Source organism: Ornithodoros turicata, chromosome 6 (assembly GCF_037126465.1).
Source record: "Ornithodoros turicata isolate Travis chromosome 6, ASM3712646v1, whole genome shotgun sequence".
In the NCBI taxonomy this organism is placed as follows: Eukaryota; Metazoa; Arthropoda; class Arachnida; order Ixodida; family Argasidae; genus Ornithodoros; species Ornithodoros turicata.
In genome coordinates this window covers 13851446-13876429 of record NC_088206.1, presented here as the reverse complement: position 1 = coordinate 13876429, position 24984 = coordinate 13851446, and the positions used below count along the sequence as shown (strand labels likewise).

At 43.7% G+C, this 24984-nt stretch overlaps 1 protein-coding gene across 5 annotated transcripts in view; it reads right to left on the bottom strand.

The window, feature by feature from the left end:
• Nucleotides 1–24984, bottom strand: part of LOC135399178 (peregrin-like) — a 39825-nt gene that overhangs the window by 4672 nt on the left and 10169 nt on the right. For 2 of the 5 annotated variants that reach the window (XM_064630940.1, XM_064630942.1), the window contains exons 6-18: nt 21826–21977; nt 20749–20899; nt 18637–18894; nt 17449–17637; nt 17238–17358; nt 15085–15345; nt 14061–14369; nt 12779–13000; nt 10314–10622; nt 8773–8904; nt 7287–7430; nt 2886–2984; nt 803–912 (exon numbers count right to left, since the gene is read on the bottom strand). In XM_064630940.1, the coding sequence (XP_064487010.1) occupies nt 803–912; nt 2886–2984; nt 7287–7430; nt 8773–8904; nt 10314–10622; nt 12779–13000; nt 14061–14369; nt 15085–15345; nt 17238–17358; nt 17449–17637; nt 18637–18894; nt 20749–20899; nt 21826–21977 (2457 nt within the window). The remainder of the gene's footprint in view (nt 1–802; nt 913–2885; nt 2985–7286; nt 7431–8772; nt 8905–10313; nt 10623–12778; nt 13001–14060; nt 14370–15084; nt 15346–17237; nt 17359–17448; nt 17638–18636; nt 18895–20748; nt 20900–21825; nt 21978–24984) is intronic. The other 3 variants (XM_064630941.1, XM_064630943.1, XM_064630944.1) reach the window with 3 other exon arrangements.

Sequence of the window (24984 nt, the reverse complement as noted above, 5' to 3'; positions counted from 1 at the left end):
ACCAGCCACTCTCTATCACTCATCCTCCTTTCACTCTTACATTTTTGCTCACTCATACACACATTCGTACGACGGGATCGACGCAGGCATCAGAATTCCCTGACAATTCCCTGTTTTCCAGGTTGGTAGACACTTTTAAATCATCGTATGATTACTGTGCTTGTGTAGCCTCACTTAAATTCCAACGAAAATAGTATTGGTGGCATCACATGGAGTGCTAAGCTCACTGTACCACGTTAGACTTCGGTATGATCTTGCTCCCCGTATGGATAGTTTACAGTTCCATCGCATCAGCTCACTGACTGGACAGTGTAAATACAGTTAAATTCCGTTTCAGCATTGTTGTTCTAGATGCATTAAGGAACTGGCCACCAGTGTTAGTAAGCCTTATTACTAACATTCCTGCATTGTGTTTCAAGTACACTGCATCAGTGCAGAAGGGGGTTCTGGGATGGGGGTGGGGGTGGGATCGTACCTTCTGTAGTGCACTTGGAAGAAGGAAACAAGGGTGAAATCCCCCTCCCCCATGTAAAAACCCCACAGAACCCCTCCAAAAATATTCTTCTGGCTACGCCACTATGCTGCAGGGTACTCTTTCTTTAGTCTCAAGTACACTGAAGTATTGAACTGTGAGCTCAACTGAAGTGCACTAAAGTTCACAACTGAAGCAAGGAAGAGGTCGTTTCGAATTGTGATGTTAAGAGTCACCACCATTCATGTTGAACCAGTGCAGTGTATAGAAGAGACATTGAACGGTGGTATCAGACAGGGAGGACTGGGCAGAACTAGATGAAGAACTCACCAGTGCTGGATACCAGGGGTAACCCCTGCATTTGGCCCAAACCAAGTCCAGTGGCTCCAGCGGAATCAGCTGTTGGTCATCCTGAGACCAGCCGTTGGACTGTGCCCACCCTTGAAGACAGAGCATCGGAGATTATCGAGGGTGGTGCACTCGTCGCGCATCAAGGAAAATATATTTCTTCTTAGTGACTCTTACAATATTTCCGTTTTGTGTAGATGCAAGCAGAACTTCTCAGTAAAGGTGTCAAACGAAGCACTACTTTTTTGCAGTCCTTGCATATCTACCTCAGTCTTGTGCTATGACCTATAAGTTTGGGACCACGTGTCCGTCGCGGATGAACTCCTTCCACACATTTTAGTACACCCCTAGTCGGCTGGAGGCACGTGAAGCCTGTGGCACGCTGAGTAGCGCACAAACATCTTAACAACAGTAATTAACTAAGACATTACTTAAGTCACGAGAGCATACACTGCATAATTATATTAAGCGCATTAGCTCATTCTTTCTGTTACATCCAACATGAAAAAAAGAGAAAGAAAAGGCTGCATCTTTGGGAATTGTGCCAAGCACATTTAAATGCGGCAGCTTTACGGAGCCCTCATTGGAGGTAAGTTTGTGGTCACGTGGTCCTAAAAAGCTACAGACAGGACTTCACGGTGGTCGGCCCTGCAGAGCTTTTGCTTTAAAACCTAATTCTCAATACAGCATTAAGCCAGTTATATTACTGGTCTTAACAGTGACTGGAGCTCACAGGCTGCCGTGGAGAAGGTCAGAAGAAGATAGTCATTGAATGACTGTGCATATTTGGGGGGGCCCTATGACTATGTGGGGGTCCCTGTCCTCTTCCATGGAGCTGCAAGGTCACCTGTGAAAGTTGCACACCCCTTACTTGCAGGTCAATGATTTATACTCAGATGACCTCATCATTACTCTGAACCTTACCCACTTGATCGTCTCCATATCATATCAGAAGTTTTGATTGTCCTCGCTTTATTGTCTAGTGTCTATTGGTTGCATGCGTTGCCCCCTCCCCCTGGAATATTCTTTGCCTTCCCTTGCTGCACAAGGGCAGTTTTGAAGCGACTGTCTGTCAGATTACCCTGCACAAGACAGGCAGATATGCAGGGAGCAATTCTGTGCCGGGTGTCGGGCCCCCCCTCCCCCTCAATTAATAAGCACAAACGATCGATTAAAAAATAAAATAAATAAAAATAAGAACGCAGTGCCAAGCATCGTGGTAATCTAATTGTTGTGGAATGTGTTTTATTTCATCCGGTTTGCCACTACAAATTAACAAATTACCGCAAATATAACGTTAAAAAATGTGGCAAGTCGCCAAATTTAGAGTGCGTGCAAGTAGCAACATAAAAACTCATGCACTCAAAACTCGTTATGACACAGCTATACAAGATGAAACATCCCCTATCACTGCAGTCTAGGCCAAGCAATTAAAATGTTTGCACTTTGCACTCATCCTACATGAATAAGCGACCACGGGACTTTAACGGTGTCGTACGGTCTAAATTTCGCATGGAAAAATGCCCTCATAGACATAAAAATCTGCCAACAAAAACAGCTGAATATCCTGTTACACTGGATGATGAACTGCACAGTCTATAGCTGTAACAAGGTTCGTGCTCATTTCATTCTGCAAAGTCTGTCACCATAGGTGTTCCGAGAAAGGGGGCAAAAGGGGGGCAAAAGGGGGGCTGTGGCACCGCTGGAGCTTCAAGGTCACATGTGAAAATTGTGTGCTCATTACTCACAGGTCGTCACAATTTCATAATAACGTGAACGTCCGAACACCCGCACAATCCGCAGCGCCCTCTCAACCAGAGGAGGTGAGGGGTGTGTCCACACTTTCTCCCCCGTTTGGGAACACCCATGGCTGACACACTTGCGTAAGAACCTTTACCAGCGTTATCACCATCGCAAAACAAGCAACACAAAGCTCTACAAGCTATGCAGGAAGCAGAAGGTGGAAAAAGGAAGAAGAGACAACAACATGGTGCCCGAGAGAGAAGAGAGGTGCTTGTCAGCAGACAGAAGTGTTTTAGAGCGTTTTGTGCATATGCTGCAGTACCTGCTTTACACGTTTGTGCATTTTTTTCCACACATCTTTCGGCCTGTTCACCCACTATCGCACCCGCTTCGTTTCTCAGGCTAGTGTTAGTAGAGGTAGCTGCAAAAAATTTAGCATTAAACAAAAATGCGGCAAACAAATGGTGACACTGATAAGACATGCGGGATTGCCATGATTTCTGCATGATACAGCATGTGGGCAACTTGGCAACTACCCGACAGGTACATCAATACACACAAGCTGTGGCAACACCTGTGGAGGGAAGTCGCGTCATTAAATCATGCACGTCCCCGTCATTGGTGATGTCACGCCAACTACGTTACGTGTAGAACGCTCATTACTGTGTGTTTTGTGAGGTCGCGCAGTGACATTGTCTGCAAGTTAAGGCAGAGTAGACTCTGGAGGGAGATATACTTTTTGGACCTTGGTTTTCTTAGTTCAAATTTGGTATCATGTATGTTTTACACATTCAGCTTTTTTTTTACATAACAAGGATTTCGAGAATACTATATGGAAACTGTAAGAATCAGGAGAAACAAAGCTAGCAGCTCATTGGAGGACTGAAGCTTGGTGACGGCAAAATCTGAAACATCGAGTCAACTGCAATTTTATAATAATATAGTGCAGACCATTTATAGTCATAACTCAAAGGGGACAAAACATCTGTTTGAATAAAGAGGAGCCCTTGAGTCATGTTGAACTAGAGCTTTACAACCTCATCTTTAAAGGGGAAAGTTTGCTTCCTGAAATCGCTGAAATAAATATATCTGGCAGGAGCATTTGACTCTCTATTGTGAGCCTATATAAGAGGCTCATTCATATATTTACATGTAAGCATCAAAAGCTCTCAGAGCTGAAAATAATCCATTGTAGTACATGTTTGCATTTGTTTCTTCAGTAACGACTCTTATCAACATCGTTTACAATATTGAACCCAATCTAACCTCACGAACACGAATCTGACTAACCCAACCCGAGAAAATATTGGCTGTTATCCGTATCATTTGCCATATCAACAGGGAGGGCAAACAGCAAGGCTTACTTGGTTTGCCGATCGCCAGTAAGTAGCACTGTTCTGTGCCAGTCGCGTTTGCACACACCATTACGGTGATTCGTTCCTTGCTCCCCTTTCCTCTGGCACAAGTATCGCCTTTATAAGTAGGGCCTGACTTTTTGAGGTTATACTACCCGATTATGCCCGATATTTACCTCCCGATTCTAATCTGAAAAAACAGGGTTTAACCCGGTATTTCCCCAAAAAAGTGCTGGATCAGGGGGATCCAAAGTGATCACAACTAACACAGAACTTTGGAAACTGGGTTGTAAATGTATAAATATGCGGATACAAACTGTCAAAACAGAGACCCTGTACTCTCTTACATACATGGATAAAATACCGATACTCTGTGTCTACAGGTGTACAATGTCTATTATGCAGAGTAAGCCAAAGATTTGTGCCGGATTTAAGCCGGATCCAATCCAATTAAACCAGGATTGGGTTGAATCAGGTGCAGTGCGACCCAATTACACCCGAATTCTTGAAGCAAAATATAACCCGATATTTACCCCCCCGACTTTGTTGGAAAATATAACCCGAAAAAGTCGGGCCTTATTTATAAGCAATAAGTAGGGCGGAAACTCTCTTTCTGAATGGCATATGGTAGAAACGAAGAGCTTAGTTTTACTTTCATTTTCGAGTTTTAATTTTTCACATATTCGCAGCGGTCAAACAACAAGTAGTCTCCTTGACATGACAAAATGTTGCGATAAAGTCTTTATTAAGCAGAACAAACTTCCCAGTGCTTGACTTTTACGGTACCGAAGAGACCGCGATCGGTGCAATCCTATATTTCACAAGGCAGATGGAAATGGTATGACGTGGTCAATTACATCATATTTTTTGCTAATAAAGCATAAGCTTTGTACTTTTTTTATCCTTGTCATCGTAAATAATTACATCATATTTTTTGCTAATAAAGCATAACCTTTGTACTTTTTTATCCTTGTTGTCGTAAATAAGACACATTTCCTTCAGTTTTATGGTTGTAGGCTTTCCTGCAGCTCCTACCACGTCTATGTAAATGATACGCACTCGCACTGAACATGCCAATTTCAGGCAAGCTCTCGACACCAAACATAAAACTACTGTTTTCCTTACCGTTTTGCAAAAGGGAACTACAAACAAACACGTCGAGAGAAAGTAGCTCCCTGTACTATCAAGCAGTCGGGTACGTACACTCTGTCACCTCTAGATGACTCGATATAATTTATATCTCTCGTTGCATTGGATGGAGAGTAATACAGTGTACTATAAACACAACGTCACACATTAGTTTCCAGGTGCGGCCAGAATGTGTTACACTGCACTTCACAAACCAAGGTAAGTAGAAGAACTGAAACAACTAATTATGTACAAAACTACATCCGTAAACGTGCAAAATTTTAGGGCTGTGCACATATTCGAAGCACTCAATATCGCAGTATTTTGCTGCTTTAAACTTGGGTCACAAAAAATTCTGTTGTGCAAATCGGGACGTTCTGGTTTCCGCACGCGAAATTTTGCAATTTTGCAGCGGGAACACTTTGTTCGAATTCATGCGATGTTCAATACAGAGACAATGCTTAGTGTACCTGTGTCTTTTTTATTTTTATTTTTTTATCGATTTCCAATTTTTCATCCCTTTAGCGTTACTGATGCACACACCGCCGATGGTGCTCACACCAAGGGACATAGCTGAGAACGACGAAAAAGATTCCTCATTCCAGGACAATATGTTAATTTTATTAAATAGTCAGATTTCAAATGTACTGTAATGCAACAAGAAATTATGCTAGTTTTCACCAAAACACATACCAGAAATCAAGCTGCCCACTTAAGGAATGGCACAAAATGTCGGGCGTGAAACATATTTTTTATGGGGTTTATCATGCCAACAAGGCTGGGAAAAATAATAATAATAATAAACAAATAAATAAATAAATAAAATGGAATAAAGAAGCCTGCTTCTTTCTTTTTTTAAGTAAAAGGAAACTGGACACCGTGGTTCTTTGCAGAGAGAGTTGCAATATCCGACAGCACTTCATACAAGCCAAGATTTTATGACCTGCACAACTCTACCAAAAAATTCGAACAAAAACGAAATATCCTGCTCAAGTTGATAGTTTGTAATATGTTCTTAATAGACTGTCGCATAACAACAATAGAGAGAATAGTTAAAAATGAGAATGTTCTGTCAAGATTGCACAGGTACTAAATCATGTATCAAAACGTCCAGGCTTCTTTATAATGACATGTCATGTTATGCTAGGTTAATGTGCAATATACATTCCATGCAGTGTCATGTGCATTACCAAACAGCAAGTCTAACCATCTTTAACACAGCCTAAGGGTGGTCTCATCAAGGCTGTGCCCCTTCTCTTCCCGCTGGCGATGAAACGCACATGGGCGCAACTACCTGATCGTAACTACAGGGTTAGTCTAGCAAATGCTACACATTTCGATCGCATTGTAAAAATAGAAGACAGCCTTTGGCCCACCCCAAACTTTGCAGACTGGTAGCCATTTAAAGTTTTATTGGAATTTTTTGTAGGTGCTACGGTCATGCAGAAAGCAAAATAAAAAATTAAGCAAAATCTCGCCCGATGCATTTTCAATGGTGTATTCCACACATACACTGCCATTTTTTCTTGCGACTGCTTCACATTCACGTCACATCACACAGCCGGCGCTGTCTATAACGACGTGACGTGCCCATTCTGACGTTATGCACCAATCCTCTTGTTCCAGCCTTGTTGTCTATGTTGGCACCACTTTTTTGTGGTGAAATGAAAATGACACACACACAGGAGAAAATGGCGGGTTCTGAGCAAGATGGGCCATAGAAAATGCATAGAGTGAGATTTTGCTTGATTTTAAATTTTTCTTCTAGAGGACCATAATGCTCAGAAAAAATTCCATCAAAACTTCAGACAAACGGCTACCAGTATGCAAAGTTTGGGGTTGGCTAAATCCAGTCTTGTATTTTTATGGTGCGATCGAATTGTGTTACGTTTGCTAGACTAACCCTGTAGTAGCATACATTAAGCATCCTCTATTGTCATCAAAAGCTTTAAGACTTGACATGAGATTACACTGCATCCCCCTAAAAAAAAAAAAACACTGCTATCCATTATAGCTGAACTCGCTACATCGACACCTGACCTGCTACAGGTTATGTGCATAAAAGATGTGCTCTACCTGTGCAGCAGACAGCAAGAGTTCCACGCTGAGTGGTTAGTGTTAATGTTAAGCAACTGTGCGACTGCCACCCGAATAGTTATCAGAGCAGAGTGGGTGTGAAATGGCGAGGGAAATGCCGCCACCATTTGGAAGAGGGTCACCACTACCTTTAAAGGCACTACCTGTGCTGTGATTGGTTCCGTCCTCTCCGTCGTCGTCGTCTTCTGCATCACTTGCCTCTTGGCTGTCAGACAGGTCGCTGCTGCTCGAAGCGGAGGCGGACGAAGAGCTTGACGACTCTTTGTCCGAGTCACTTCCTTGTTCATCTGCATTATAGAGAATGCTGTGGTGCTCTGTCTAATTGGTTGGATACACGTATCGAAAAGTCAAAATTATTTTGGCTCTTATTATTCGGTAAAACATCTTATATATATGGTCTGACTTTTTTGGGTTATTCTTCCCTATTTCCATTCCGGTTATTCCTTCTGAAATCAGTTTAAGACCAATTCGGGTTAAATTCAGTTTCTCCGCGAATTCCAACCATGTATCTGGCTGTATTTGCAATGTATCCATGTCATGTATCCGGCATGCACAACCCAGTATGTATGTAGTAGCAACTTATGCCCATGTCTGATGTACATATTTTATGAGCACAACAATAAACTATGCAAAGCACATTTAAACGCAACAACATGTGTTGCTTGTCAGTATAAACTGCCAAGTATGTACGCTTGACCAGTATACGCACTTTAACTGTGGGCGGACTACTGGACGGAAAGAAAAATAAATAAATAAATAAATAAATAGCCCGATGACACCTGAATGGACCAGTAGCACCCGATATCACCCCGAATTCCTCACTTCAAAATAGTACCAGATTTCCTTACTTATATACACTTCAATATTTTAGGAATACGGCAGAATCTCGATTATACGAATCTCACGGGGTAGCGAAAAAAATTGGTATCGGGAAGAATAGGCATTCCGGCCAGGACCAGAAAAGAATTCGTATCATCCCGAAATTCGTACCATCTGCGGTCGTATCATCGAGATTCTACTGTATTTGTCTTCTGTGGGAAAGCAACACTTGAACTTTGCATTATACATAGACCCATGTGGTTTTGTGAATTATATCTTTTGAAAATCAACTTTAAAATATGGTAAACTCAGGTGATATCATGTGAAAGAGCATATTTTTGGGTGGTAAGTTTAAAAAGCACTTCTCTCATTTCAAACGAACAATATGTGCTGAGCGGCTGTACTAGTTGCCAAGTGCTACAGCTGCATTTGCCCCTTTGGCATGCATGTGAGAGGGAGAGAAGGCACATGACTAGGCAGGCAAGGAGGCAACTCATCAAACATGTGGCCACTGTTTGCGCATATTGCATCCTGGCTTTGCCTCTTTTTTTGTCACCAATGCCGAGACCACGTGGGAGTACAAGCGTTCTACCTCAAACTTGTTTTCTGTGCATTTCGAGCCCAACCAATGAGGACACGGCGTTCACAAAGAGGAAAAGGAGGAAGCTAGACAGATGTACAGTCCCGTGACCTACTTGCACAGCATATTTGCATTACATTAGGGTCAGCTTTCCTCATTTCTGTAGAAAAATTCACTGTGGAGGCGCCACCAAATGTCAAGTTTTAGCAGCGGGTGCGTAAATCACTTACGGGTAGTAGAGCGGTAGACCTTGAAGCTGTCTGTCTGAGGCACAGGTTGTGCTAGGAACGGGGCGGTGGTGAGACTGGGCGTCGACGTCGCGCTGCTGCTTAGGCTGGCTACGCGGCCCCGTTTCTTCGGCGCTACGATGAAACCGCAGTCAGAGCGTGCAATCTCGTCAGGCAAAATCTCAGTGTAATGCGCATGCCACAAGACAAATAGGCGATTTCGCAAAATCCCTGTGCTCCTTGCGCACACATTGCATCCTGGGAGATTACTGTACTGAGGAAGGGAGAACTGTCCTTCACTCTGTCACGAGGATGTTCCCGTAGTTCAAAGCAGCGCTAAGCCCTCTGGGATTTTCTGAAGTCGTCTACTGAATGTCATCCCCAGCGAATGACATTCGGTACATGCCACACGGTAACACCAAACGGAATTTCCCCAAGCTGGCAGTCGTTCAGTGAATGAGTTTTGGGGAGCTCATTCGTTTTTCCCTCTCGCATCAACTGCGTACCCTCAATGGGAGAGAGGCAGAAAAAAAAAAGAATAATGTTATGCAGGAAAAAGAGAAGAAACGCTAATGTAAAGTTATGTTCAATAAGTTTTTCCGTGCTCCTTTATTTTTAAAATTAAAGAAGGGAGTCGTTACGCAATTTACGAAAACTACTCTTGTTACCAGTCAACTCATTCTGTGCCAAGCTGATTCGTGCCATGCCTAAATGCCCCACAGCCGCACTAACCGCCATCTTGCCTGACGATTCCGATTAGGTTACGTACTTGTGTAGGCTCGCGCCCTCCACAATCGTCAAAGTGCAGCAAACAGTTTTGGCGGTTGAGTTGTGTCAACGACATCCACAAGTATAGTTTTTAAAGTGGACAATATATTAATAAGAAGTGTCCACCAATTAATTAATAACGCAGTCAAACCAACACCACCTAGATAGAGAAAGCCTGTTTACTCGTCGCCATGATGTAACAATTAAGATTCAGCCAATGAGGATCGTGTTTTCAACGGCCGTAGCCAATCACGAACATGCTTTCGGCGGTCGTGGCAATGAAGACAAACCACCGTCGTCTGCGAGTTGTGATTGAACGTCCCTGCATACTAAAAGAGAAAACTTGAAAATAAAGCCAAAAAAAAAAGGTTTCGATCTTTCTCAAAACTGATTGTCTGGAAGCGTCTCGCACTTTTTGTCTAAATATTTAGGTCTGCAGATTGCCAGGCGAGCTAAAATCATTTGCGAGTCCTCGAATTCGCAAAACAGTGAACCGCAGTAGCAGACGCCTCTTAATTGAAGGAGGGAGAGGAGGCAGAGGAGGGCATGCATGAGCATGCCCTCTGTATCTAGGTGGTGTTGGTCAAACTCTTTCACCGATTGCCATCGTCGTCATTAGCAAACGACATCTTTCTTTGCCGTGTGGCTCCATCTTGTTCGAGCAAATGGCACTCAACGTGACTACCATTCGTTGGGAATTACACTTACTTTGCCACTTACGCTTACCAATAACACTTACACTTACTTTGTGTGACAGGGGCGTAAGGGACACTCACTCGTTATCAATGGCCGTGCTTCACTGGATATTGCACCTCCAGCGCAGAGGTTAGACTCCGCAGTTGTAGCAGCGGCTGCCGCAAACACGTTGGTCGTGGTTTCTGCCTCGTTGCGGTGATCGTCGGTGCTACGTCTCCCCCGGCTGACACGCTTCACGGGTGAGTTTGGTGCCGACCCCTTCTTACGAAAGAGCACGCTTGTTCTTCGGTTCACCCCCGTTAGAGATCCGCTCTCTTCGTTACTGCTTGTGCTGCTTTCGCTGACTGCGTCCGCAGCTGTGCTCTCTGTTCTTTCACTAGATGATGGTGCTGAAAGGATAGCGAATTCGTGAGTGTACATACAGCCTCCTATTTTAGGGCTAAACATGGAAAGGCCCGCTAAGACTGGGCGATGCTATCTGAGAAAGATGAGGTCTTTTGGGTGACAAATAAAAAGTGTCCTCCCGCAGTTCTGATTAACAGGAGATGGCGAGCCGCAGTGCTCGGTATATGGTGCGGTATATACAGTCGAGCCTGTTTATTACGATCCTCGATAAAAGGTAACTCTGATATTGCGATCGAATTGCTGGTTGTCGTCAGCTCACCCATTGTGAACTACATGTAAACAAAACATCGATATAACGATCGCCGCGAAAGCGCTTGCTCACATATAGCAATCGGAACTTCACCGGCGGCCGGTAAAACGCGTGAAGATCGGAAAGCAAGATTGCACCTTTTCACTGAAAACAAATTACATTGGCATTTTCAAGAGCCTTCGCCTCCGTGTGCGCTAAAGTGAGAAAGCATTTATCCGCGCATGAGTGCCGGGGATTAGATGCATGCGTTGCAAGGCACACGACTTCGAAAGGGGGATCGCGCAAGATGGAGAAGGTTATTCCCTCTCCACATCATTCTCACCAGCCAGCTCCTTGTTTTTCTGCGTGCTTGCTACTATGGCATCCGCGGTTCGGAGACGCTTTTCAACGAGGAAAGATGCGTGGTTCAACCCGAAGTTGCATGGAGTCTACGGGTTTTGTACTGGTGCAAAACCTCGTTGTGAAGTGTGAAGTTGTGAAGTACCATGGCTTCGAAAGCGTGTGTTGGCAGACAGTTGTGTATCAGCACCGAAACGCGTGTCGACGAGTTACCCGTGGAGAACGTGCGTTCTGATGGACAAGGCAGTCCCGATTGTGAGAACGGTGATGACTACGGCATGGATGACGAGAAATGGACGAGGTCATCTCAAACGGTCACCTCACGTGATATCGGCGGTTATGTTATCAAAAGCCTTTGACACACAGCTGTGTCAATTTAGAGCTAGACAAAATGCTTTTGCGCTCACAACAAACGCGCATGTTCAGCGGCGTTCTACTTGTGGCAATCTACTTCGTTTACGCGAACCCAAGCGGCAATTTCTCAAAAACTTGTTTTTAACGATACTTTCATATAACGATCAGATTTCGCGTTCCCGGCCCTTATAGTTATCCTCTACCTCCCGCCAAGCACTTCGTGAAATAAACGTCATTATCGTTATTACTACTATTATTACCGCGTGACAACAGAATGTTATCCATGTTGTTGTTATTCGATATGTTCAATTTTACAAGCTGGTTCTCTGCCTCATGCGCTCACAGAAGCACAAACTTGTAGCCGCGAACTACCGTGAAGAACCGACTACTCGTGGTGGAAAAGAAACCACCTATCCTCTACATTGTTTCCATGACTACCTTGTCTCCTTACAGTGTGTCCATGTTCGTTCTGCTTGCAGAGGGCAGGCAACTTCTACAGGTTTTCCCGGCGATTTTAATCCAAGTGCCAGCTAAATTAATCCACATGCCATGCAAAATTGATGGGGCATGGATTAATTTAGCTGGCACTTGGATTAAAATCACCGGGAAAACCTGTAGATCAGGAATGTATGTGTCCCTACACGCTACATTACAGAATTGGCCACATGAACCTTGCATACATAGAAAAAAAAGATAGAGAACGAATTTTTGATATCGGGAGAAGAATCAAATATCATGCACAAGAGATTTCCCATTAGCTGAAAGCAAGAGCAGGCTTCTGTGTGAGTTAATCTCATCACTACTCTATCGCGACTAGAGCCTCTAGTTTTCCACGATTCCTTGAAATTTCTTGGAATTGCCCGTGTTTCGCGGAACCTATCGTTTCCCTCAGAATTGTCTATTTTTCCGCGGAATATTCGATATCTTCCAGAATTATGTAAGGATTTCAATCGAACTACGGCATTTTCACAGGTTGAACCGGATCAGTCGTGAGTGCAATGCCTGACACCTGGTGCTGTTGGGACTTAAACGGCTGAATGTGCCGTGACAAAAGGAAACTGAACTAAAAAGTAAAATGAAACTAAAACTAAATGAACAAAACAAAAAGAAGATAAAATAAAACAGGAACCTAAAAGGCTACGAAAGGCTGGAAGGGTGCGCAGGATGAGTATGAGAATGCTGCACTTTTCAGCTCACCATTTTTTGGCGGTAACGGGGCTTCACTTTCTGAGCGCGATCGTTTAAGGAAGGTGCGACTGCGACTTTCACGGCCCTCTTCTTGCAGGCTGGACTGCCGCTCTGTGAGCTTGCGCTTGGGCCTGGATGGCCCAACACTACCACCATCTTCAGAAGAGGGTGGGGGTGACCCAGCACGAGGATGAAGCTGTGGTCGTCCAGGTCCTTTGGCACCACGCGATGCTGCAGGACACCACAGACGCACATGTCAGAGGAGCTTGGGTCAAGAGCAGCACAGCTGGCGATATACTCCGGCACGCACTCGCACAATCAAGCGGATGTCAGTGCAAGGAAGGGTAAAAAATTGTGCAATACAGACCAGACAGTTATGTACAGTGGAATAAAAGAAAGAGAAGAGAGAGTGCAACAACATGCATAACACAGGGAACTTGCAATCCTGTTGTGGCAGAGAAGAAGCAATATTAGAGCAGAGGCACGACAAAGCAACACGGTTTCAGAACTAAAATATATAATTTTCTCGTATGCTACATCAGCATCAATGGCGTATCGAGAAGGAGGATCCCAACCCCCACCCCCATATGCAGGTTGCCTATACAAAGGTTCTACTGTATTCGAAAACTGTATTCAGCCTTGACTTGCCTGAATTTACCCCACACCCTCATTTCATTGTTTACCAATTAGGCCCCCTATCAATTCTGCCCCCAAGTCAGTAGCTTCTGCACTATGTAGATGTTTAACCTAATTTCAACTGCAGTCCTTGGCTTAAAAGGTATCACTTTTGCAGAACTAATGGAACGTGTCGTATCCCTGACTTGAACTGATGAACTGGTACAACAGCCAATGAGGTTTCATTTGATATATTCTTCATATAACATGTTTTGTAACTTGTTCATAATAGCATCTTTATATATTCTGGGAGAACAACAGAAAGTGTGTCTGTGATCATGAGCTACTTCCTTACTCTCTGTAAAATAAGCGAGTCCTTGCAAAGCCATGCGGTCTGCACCATCACAGAGGGATGATAAGATGGAAATTTACAAGAGTAGTAAGAAACGAGAACATGTGAAGGGCTAAAAGGAAGAGCACAAAAGCATGCACCAACATATAGCTCTAAGCAACAATCGCATCACTTTTTGAGTATCACGATCAGCAATCTCATCACAACAGAAAAATAAACATCACAAAACAGCACGTGCCCGCAGTCTTAGGGAATAATCGTGTCCCGTTTGTTTCGCGAGTATTTTCTCGTCACAGCACGTCACCTCTCTCCCTCTCCTCTCACCTTCTCCGGGAAGGGGCGCAGGTGCAGGTACTTGGGGCGTCAGGACTGGGGGCGTCGGAGACCCCTTCAGAGTCTGTTTCTGGGGGGTGCCTCTGGGGCCCTTACCCCCCTTTGGGGATGGGGCACCTAGGCGAGGAGGAGACTTCACGGGCGACGGCTCGGCCGGAGCGGGCGGACGGTGCTTCGGCGGTCGACCTCTCCGGGACTTAGCCGGAGGAGGGGGCGGGGCTGGTGGCTCAGAGGATTCAGATTCTGAAGATGAGGACGAGGAGGAGGAGGAAGAAGATTCATCGTCGCCACCCTCTGTTTCTGCACATGTAGCAGTGGTGTCACTGCAGCATCACACTTTGCAGAGCAAAACCTTAGTATCGAATATTTAGAGTCACTACAGGGGGAAAACCTGTTCCTTCCCCTGAAGATTCTGCCCTCTGATTTTCAAAAAACACAAAACACAAGAGTCTAAAATATATAGACAATACAATTTTCACAAGAAGTCGTCCATTTCTCCTTCGGTGACTTGGCCTGGCTTGGATTGTGCTTCAACTGGATCTTTAGCGCGCTACAATCCAACGCAAGCCAACGTCTGGTAGAAATGGGGTATCTAAGGGCGGCCTCCGGCACTGCACGCATCGGAATAAGAACAAATACATGGGAAAATGGCGACCTTGGGGGACCGGCACGACAGGTGCTGCGCACGCTTCTCCTGCTGCCGCCAATGTTTGCCTCCTGGTGATCCCATTCGTTGCCGCCAAAGACGGCTCTGTTTTCATTGCGCTGTTCTTCTAACCCATAGCGTTGTGTGAACTAATTTTGTCTGAACTGCACTAATCGAAACACGGTCTTTCATTAGAGAGCAAGTTGTTTTTGCATTTTAGTGCCCCTTTAATCACCTTTACGGTCATCACTGCAATCATTGGGTGTTCACTAAAGTAATCATGATACTCCTTGCATTCCATTCTGATATTCAACCAAGGTAGTGAGACGCTGCCCTAAGTGTCTCTTGGGCGAATGAAACAGTACATACCGGCAGTGGAAGCACCGACCCGGCTGTCGCCGTCAGACACATCTCCACCACGTGATGCTGCTTGCTTTTTGCTCTTCTCCTTCTCGTGCAAGAGCTTCCGTCTCAAGTTCATGATGTAGCAATTGATCTGTCTGCAGCGCTTTGCGCGCATGCCGGCGTGTCGAATCGTAGCTGCCGCGTGGTCATGCTTCGAACGCATTGTGTCCAGCTGCTGCTGTGTGTCCATGCGCTGCCAGGCTGCCGACTGGAGGAGTGTATCCACTGCAAAAAAAAACACATTAACAAAGACTGGAGGAGTGTATCCACTACAAAAATAAAACACATTAACAAAGACTGGAGGAGTGTATCCACTACAAAAAAAAACACATTAACAAAGACTGCAGGAGTGTATCCACTACAAAAAAAAAAAACACATTAACAAAGACTGGAGGAGTGTATTCACTACAAAAAAAAAACGCATTAATAAAGATTGGAGGAGTATATCAACTACAAAATCGCACATTAACAAAGACTGGAGGGGTGTATCCACTACAAAAAAACACATTAACAAAGACTGGAGGAGTGTATCCACTACAAAAAAACACATTAACAAAAAATGTGAAAAAGAAACATAAATAACACGTCCCTGTCACAAAAATGGGTCAAATCTCGATAGCTGAATGAATCATGATTTCTCTAGGAGCACTTCTCACATTTCAGATGAACACCACACGCCGAGCAGCTTTAGTGAATGCGGAGTGTTTAGCATTTTCTGGCGCCTGCAATCATGACCGAATGTGCACTGTGGCAATTTCATTTTCAAGTTTTTTTGGACTGTTTACCCTAACCGAGAACGGTGCAAATAAAACCTGGTAAAGACAGGTTCTACCGTGTTTAACGCTAAAACACAAGGTTCTACTGATAGTGAAAGTTGGTTGTACCGGTAGTTGTTGTACCGGTTGGTTGGACCGGTTGGTTGGACCGGTAGTTGTTGGACTGGTTGGTAGGATAGTGAAGTATGTTAATGCTTAAAACACAAGGTTCTACTGATAGTGAAGTTGGTTGGACCAGTAAAAAGTGTCACTATATCGGTACCTTCACTACATCAGTGGTTCATGGTTGGGGTTTCAGGAGTTGGGCCCGCATGTTTACTCTACTACATCCATGTCTTGACTATATGCAGGCTCACTGTGTATAGGTTCTATAAAACTGTACCGAGATGTTAAGAAAGACGAGGCAAAGTACTCTGTAAACAAATGAAGCAAACTTAATTTTGTTAGCGGTTGTGTATCTTACTTGCTGGTACTTTTTCATGGTGCCTAATTAATTAATTAGATACAATTAATTTGCTAACTTTTAGAACATAGGTTTAATTCAATTCAATTCAATTCATCTTTATTTCAATGCAAGTCAAAGTTACATAGGGGTGGCCAAAAAACAGCATCATCCTGTTTGACGAGGGCGCATCCCCCTGATTTAGTGCAGCAACAGCAAGCGGAATATACTAGTTGTGAACATCAATATTACTCGTCAAAAATACTACAGTGAAGCAAGGAAACGGAATAAATACATATATACATCATAGAAAATTAGACATCATAATAGAAAAAAAAAAAAAGAAAAATAAGACATCATTAACTAGAACATAAACATAATACTAGAGCATAAACATGGCCCGTAGTGCAACAGCTGACATGGATTTAAGATCAATTCCCTTCTTTAAATAAGAATTCAACAGCTTTGCGATGTTATGGGGTAGCGATTGATCTCCACATATTGTTCGCATCCTTGGGACTTTCCAAAATAGATCCTGACGTGTTTTGCTAGCTAGTCGACGTTGTAGATTGCATATTGACAAGATTAACGTATTATTATATTTTACAGCCCTAAGGTATGTTTTTAGCAGGAGGAAATCGTATATAAGGGCCAAGGTATCAACTGAAATTGTAGAGGAGTTTGACAAACAATCGACCTGGGTGTTTCCAGCAAGGTACCTTTTCTATAAAAGAAAGCAACAACAACAACAACAAAAGTGATGTGTCCACACGGTGCAGTTGCAGGGGGCACTGTCTTCTTTTTTTTCTTCTGTATTTTGTGGGCTCTCCTTTACTTAACTTTACGTTGCTTTGCAAGTCTTTCTCTTTCCCCTCCAAACACAGTTAAATACTACTTACGATCCTCCGAGGACTCTGCAACGTGGGAAGTTGAAGGTGGTGTGGTTGTATGCATGCCGGTCGTATAGTCGTAGCCACAACGCTCAGCTTGGATTTTGGCCTGCCTGATCAGGGCACCTCCCTAAATATTGCACAATGTTGTCAGATGCATTATAATTCTTTTTTTTTTTTCCAGCAAAGACATCCATGTGAAACAAGAAAGGCAGCAGACCTGATGCTGTAGCTTGACGGCTGCCCGGTAGTACATGGTATCCTTGGAGTTGTAAGCCATGCAGTTCCGCACAATAAGGTGAAAGTCAGCTTCAAAATCGTCCAGTGTCCTGTACTCCTGCGCTTTCAGCTTCTGCTCCATTGTGGAAAAGTCCATCGGTTTCTCGATGTAGTTCAGGTAGTCCGGCACCTCCAAGCACAAAAGAAGAAAAAAGGAAATTGGTTTGGAATATAGTTACTTTCGCTCTGAGAAGCTGCAGGGAAATTGCGTGAGTATTACAATGCACCTTGTACAGTCTTGAGAAGGCTGTACAAGTGTTTGTGTTGGTTGGGAGAGCTCCCCACGTACAAACAAAGAATGTATAAATGAAAAATAAAAGGATGTCAGCTGTCCAGAATACTCAGCTGTAGCCGCTGACCACCTTGAAAAATTCTGACGTTTTGATTTTTTGGACAACAGTATCGGCACCATCAGACCACCCGTAAAACCAAAGCATCTAGACGGTCTGATACACTGGACTGTTCTGAATAGTAGGAGCTACTGCTTGATTTTTAAATTTGCATGCAGCTTTGAACTTGCCCAATTTTTGGAACCACACATTTCTTAAAAATTGTTTTGATTTTTTGGACAACACTTTTGGCACCATCAGACCACCCGTAAAACCAAAGCATCTAGACGGTCTGATACTCTGGATTGCTCTGAATAGTTGGAGCTACTGCGTAATTTTTAAATTTGCATGCAGCTTTGAACTTGCACAATTTTTGGAACCACACATTTCTCAAAAAATTGAGGAGACATTGTCATGACAGCATATTTCAGGTCCACAACTAATTTCTGAGCGGTTTCATTGGTAGTTGTACCAAAATGGCACCTGTACACGAGCCTGAGTACTATGTACTGAACCAGTTTACACGTCCTCAACAGCTCTTCCCCAAACGCATACTCTGGCTGATTTTCTCAATATGGACATCGCAAGTTAATATATTGTCCTCGACATCAAACGCGAGAGACATCCTTGTGATTGACATGCTCGTGAGAAAGCGGATAATAACGCGACTTCAGATCGCCATGACTGTGGTATTCGGCAGTTGCACGGCATCAGCGGCCGCAGTGATCCGCAGCACGGGGGAATACCGGGGAGAGCCTGGCTTCAATGAAAAACATATATGGCACCAGCTCTCTACCCACCTCCTGCAGGTCGACAGGAACAGCGAAGATCTCCTGCGTGTCCTGCTGCCTGAGCTGGTCGAGCAATTGTCCCAAGAGTATGGTGAAGGGCTGCAGGCGTGCCTCGCAGGCGCGCTGGTCGAGCCGCACCAGCTCTCGCTTGAGTTTCTCACGCTTGCGAATCAGCTCTACCAGGAGACGAGCCCGTTCCAAATCTTGCCGGAGCCGCTGCCAGTACTTGAGTTGTTCCCGCAACGCCCATGCTTCCTCATCCGAGCTCTTTCAAAGGCCAAAGAAAGCGCATAGAACTGAGAACATAAGGGGACTAAAATACACATTCTTTTGTTTTCTTCTTCACCAAATACAGGACTGGCAGCATTAATAAGGCCCGACTTTTAAGGGCAGACTTTTCCACGAAAATGCGCTGAATTTAGTATGGATCGCGGAATTTGGGGTTTTCGTACGGAATTTTGCGGAACTAGGGATCTTGATGGAGGGAAAAAGCTTTGGTGCCGGAGATGGCTGTACCTGCGGCTCATAATTAGAGCCTGAAGTTTTAGGGTTTTACCCGATTCTTCCCCGAATTTGCATCCCGAATTGAAGGTTGCCTCTTTAGGGTGAAACCCAATTTTTACCCGGCAAATTGCCCTCACTGGGATCTCTGTAGGAATGCATTAATTTACTTGTTTGGCAGAAAAATTCAGTTACATCACCATTTGTACCAAACCACTACGGTTAGTTGAGTAACTGAGCCCGATTTCACCCCGAATTTAGCATACTGGAAGTTTTTTCACCCGAATTTGCATGAATTTAGTGCACATGTTTATTTACCCGATTTTTACCCCCCGAATTTAGCAAAAAAAATATTGCCCGAAAACTTCAGGCTCTACTCATAATGCCCTTTCCCGCACGCCTAGCTGAGAGGAAAATAAACGTGTGCCACACATTTCATGTTGGCAACACTGGTTTAAGCTCGCATCCATCCTGTCTCTACTACTTCTGTTTTGACCTCATCAGCGATATCCAATCAAGCGCGTTCCTCACAATGAAGCGTGCGATGGCTAAGTCCTCCCACTCGGGGAAACAAGGGCGCAAAGGTTATATCTCCGTCAGCCTATATGCGCTAGCACTTGCCGGGGAAAGTGCAGAATTTCCGATTCCCTGCCGCAGAATTTGAGATTTGCCGCAGCAGAGTAACCAAGGCCTTATAGCATTAATGATGAGATGTTTAATTCCCTAAAAGAGTAACTGCCACAGAGTAAACCTGCACAAGGAAGGCTTTACCGGTATGATCTGTCTTTTCACTTTGAATGAGACCACTACTAGGGTGTGGGCGAGGCAGCTTGACGATGAGAACGAAGGACACATCATGTTGTGCTGTTTGTTATTGCCATCGAGCTGCTTCACCTATATTGCACACATTCTAACGACCTCGTTTCGGCGTGTCGACCATTATTCGTTTCCTTTCACGCACTATTTTTATAGTCACACCAACAGAACGGCCCCAAACTGTGACAGAGCTTTGTGTTTTCTTACGAACCTCAATTACCAACTCAAAAACAAGAAAACAATAAAGTCAGAAGTTGCAGGTGTAGCATACAGGTAATCCTTCACTTTTCAGTATGAAGATAGACCAAAAGCCAGGAGACATCATGAGGAAAACTTACACACACTGGCTTGACGTAACAATGAAACAAAATGTAATATGACGTTTCGATGCCTGTTCGGGCATCATCATCGGAACGTTACGTCAAGCCAGTGTGTGTAAGTTTTCCTCACTTTTCAGTATGTGATGCGATGTGAAAAAAATGTCCAGTCTACATTTAGTGGGCCACAAAATGTCTGTGCCACGAGGGTAAGAGAAATCTAGGGAGGTCAAAATGTCCCTCAGGCTGTGCCACGATCGGATTGCATGTGGTAAAGCATTTACTGTAGGTGATACAGGATGGGCTAAATCTGATAGTAATGCGGGTTTTCTCGCACGAAAATTCATTGGACCACTTCTACGCGTACCATTGATGCCCTCGCCGTATTCCAATTTACCGTAAAGGTCATTTGGGCTCTCAAAACTGTAAATGAAACTGTACAGAAAAACAAACGCATATAAAAAAGTAGTGGAAGCATAAAACGTACAGGATCCCTTCGTGCCTGGTGTGTCATTTGCAGTCGCCTCAGCAATGGAACTCCATTACGAGACTGCCGCTTCAATGTCCAGTATCCCAGTAACCGCTGTAGGAACTGATGCTTCTTAGCCATATTTGTCATCGTGGCAATTTTTGATAACCTGAAATCAGCATAAAGAGACACGTCCATCTGATGTGAGTAGTCACATCATCTGCATGTCGGGGTACTGAGTATAACTGAGTAGAATTCCACTAATACCTCAGTCAGATGGGCACATATATGGCCCTTAAAGTTACGGCATTAAGGAATGGCCGTAAGTTACATACGGCCCAAAGCTCTGGGGAGCTGCCAGACGGTATCCGCGAAGGCATTTTGTCGCTGATGTCCACGTCGATAAACAAGTCTGTGAACGTTGAATGTAATGTAGCGAAATCACGCTTTTTCTTACTGGAAGTACACGAAAACAACGTTTTGTTGGTATTTTCAAAACACAACAGCACACTATATTTGCTTTTAAGTGCTTTGGATATTTTTTGAGTGGCGTCCGACTCTTTGGATGCAGACGACACGGTGCGATGCCGCGTGCAGTGGTTCGAGGGTGTAACTACAAACGTAGCTCTTATACAGATGGAATAAAAAGCAAATCAAAGTGCAGAAACGCAGAAAAACATGAAAAACAAAAAGATGACAATATTACGTCCAGTAAAAAGCATTTTATTTCGAACTGAATTAAACGTGCTAAATCCTGTTTATGTTGTGCATGGTAACGAGGCTTGGGCAGTTTCGATGGAATGCCGTAGACTGTCATGCCGGAACACTGTTTCCCTTCTACGTCAGTTTTGTCGCAAAGGTCTTATTGCTGACCGTCTGGCAGGAAGTTAATGACAGTATGCATTTACGGCCGTGACCGTTAAGGCCGTATATGTGCCCGTCTGACAGAGGTATTAGTAGCCATGAAGCCCAGTTTCATTCAGTGGCAATTTACTATCACTGGATTACTAAACATGACCGTGGAATATGGTGATGGTGATGTGATAAAGAAAAGATACCACCATGGAAGATATTTGTTCTTTACGGGACACTGACCTGTCATTTGGGATGGTTGGAATTGAAACAACTGGCACGGCAGATCGCTTCTCAGCCAGGATCTTCCGGGCTTTCCGCATTTTCTCGCGGGACTTGGCTTTTGCCTTGGCCTTCTTGACGACATCCATCTTGCCCTCGCCGTCGCTGTCCCCCTGTGGGGGCATTGGGATTGTGTCAGTCATCTTGAAAGCGTGGATCTGTCATTCTCATCTCAATCAAACCAAGTCTTTCTCTCATGTAGAAGGGTCCTAATGCTGTCAGGGTTAGAACTTAGGACTGCAGATGCACACTCCTACAAAGTAGCGGCTCACTGTGCTTTGGTGACAGCCGAGTCATTTTAATACTGCTGTCACACGGGCATTTCGATGGCAGTTGAAATGAATGATGATTGAAATGAGCAGTGATTGGCTGCTGCTACACATCCACATTCAACTAAAACTGACTCGGATACTCCTGGACCCACGAAACTCTTTGAGTGCAACACTCAACGAGTGTTTCACTCAAGCCTATTGCACTCTGTGTGTGCAACACTGAATGCACACCGAGTGGAATAGGCTTGTGTGAACTGCTAAACAATGACAAAAGCGCAAAAGAAAACTGCAACAAATTTAATTAAAGGCCATGAAGGTTGAAGATAGCAGTTAGTATGGTTATTACATGCTGCTGCATTCACAAATTGACTTTTCTACCACTATGACCCCACAGGGTCATACCGCCACAAATGGGTATTAAATTAGTACTCATATATAATGAACGATTCAAACAGTGCTAAGATTCCAAAACCATTTTTTGCATTAGATTTTCGTCTGTACAAAAGTGTTTTGTCTACTAAAGCTTATGCAAATGGACAAACGGATGCACGTTAGCACCATCCAATGTCTAACGAGAGGACTTCCCAAGAAGCCTTGGATCGGACTATGTCGCAGTGCCGTGTTGTCAAGGGTGCTGAAGATTTTCAATGACCACTGGAATGCCCGTGTGACAGAGGTATAATGTTTCTCAACTTCAAATAGATTGCTATATATGTGCTAAGCAACCTGTTTGCACCACACAGTCATAATTCATCAATGCATAAGCTGATAGGTTGGTTTATTGCCTGAAAGCTCAAAGTTCTAACCTAAGTCTCAATATAACTCAGTATTAATAATTAGGATTCCCTATTGCGGGTCCACATTATAGTGTTGCTAAATATGCCGAATGAAGCAAAATTTTCGAAAGTGTAATAATGCACAATGTCGTAGTTTTCTTGTAAACTGTGAGCTTAACAAGCAGCCTTATAGCAGAAAGCAATGAGCTGTCAACTCTACGAAACATAACACACACCTCAGTATATTAGACTGCATCACGAGCTGTGCAACACTGGTGCTAATCAATCCAAACTTCTTCTGCAGCATTTTAGGAAACTAAGCTCCAAAAGCGACAAAAGAAAACAGTCTAATATACCGAGTAGAGATGCCGCAAATTCCGCTGAAATTTGACATCCGTCACTAATGCTCACCAGGGCACCCAAACCACCAAGTTTTTGCATTAAGAGTCCAAAGGTTTGTATATTGCATTGTCTCATGCTTGTGACTTACTGACTATAGAAAATGCTCATTAAACAGAACTGCAAGGAAGTGGTGAAGACTATACTCTCTATAAAGGTAACACCTGGTATACCAAAATGAAGACCATGTAGCAGTCAAGCAATCCTTTGCTTCATTAAGGCCAATGAGACTAGTCCTTCATCTAGCTAGACCTCATTTTCCCTTTTAAATGTTTGTGTGTTTGTTCTCAATTCTGGAGAGAGGACGCTTACATAGCCACTGCTTGAACCTACACGTGGGGTTTTCATTTTACTCCCTTTCATTGATTCTTTAGTCGTTTGCCCCACCCCCCACCCCACCTTTCTTTTTTTTTTTGCTAGCATGAGAATTCAGGTAAGCACAAGGCAAGATATTGAAATAAGAGGCAACGGTTGTTCTCCAACAGGTTCTGTTGCTTTGTCCTGGTTTTGATGTCTTAGATGTGTATATTATAGCTTTCTAGATTACAATCTAGGTGATATGAAGCTGCTACCACATGAGGCAAGAGAAATTTCAAGAACCACCACCACAGCACCCTGTAAAATTTTGTTTCAAATTCATGACTATAATTTCTGTCCCATACAAACCACTAAATCAGTATGTATTAAGGTTACACATACATTACGGGGAAGTAGAACATGTGCCCAAAATATTCCGAGTCGTACAGTAGACGGACGTTGCTGACATACGTCTGAAGAAGTTAGCTTCACAAACCGGTTCATTTGCGACATCTCTAGCATGTTGAAAAAGCAAAGCATAGATGCGAGGAGGCAGAAATTCAGCACTGAATGGTCCGTCAGCCCTTTCCACATGTGGTCTGTGCCATATATACATAGTAATATTTACATAAGCATTAAGTACATATACACGTAATTCGATCTGTTCCAAGTGTTTCAATGGCTTAGATCATGAGTTTGCTCAACAGGAACCATCTCTAAGTTCTACAGGGTAAGAAAAAGAACACAAGGGCAGATTATACCCTTCAACATCACTGGCCGATACAACCACGGTAAAAAGGCTGACTAGACAAAGCAAGCAAGTACATATTAGGCTAGGTGGAGTGGTAACACTACATAATGAGAACACCACTTGCACTCAAGAACTTTCAAACCTATCTAAGAAACAATGTGTCATATATCCAGACAATATGCTTTTGTGTTGCATATTTTTGTCACTGACATATTGATTTTGTTGAGTGCCACATAAGGATGGTACACATTCCAGGTTGGGAAAAAAAAAAAAAAGAAAGAAAGCCCAAATTTTGGTAATATAGCATTCTGCTTCCATATACATTAAGTGTAAACCTTCGAGATGTGTAATCACAATCACTCCACCATGCCCAAAATGGCAACAATATCAAGCACAGTGAGAGATAGTAGAGAATAACACGGACAGTATGCACATGGCCATGCATAATGACATGCTTGTGCAAAAACTAGTGCGCTACTGTGCGAGGACACACACCAAAACATGCAATTTGATATGCCTCTCTGGCAGCTCGAAACTGACATCTACGACAGTTTAACATAGCATTAAAAAATCTTAAGGAAACCATAACATAGCGGATAAACACCAAGATGCCACTTTCACAGTG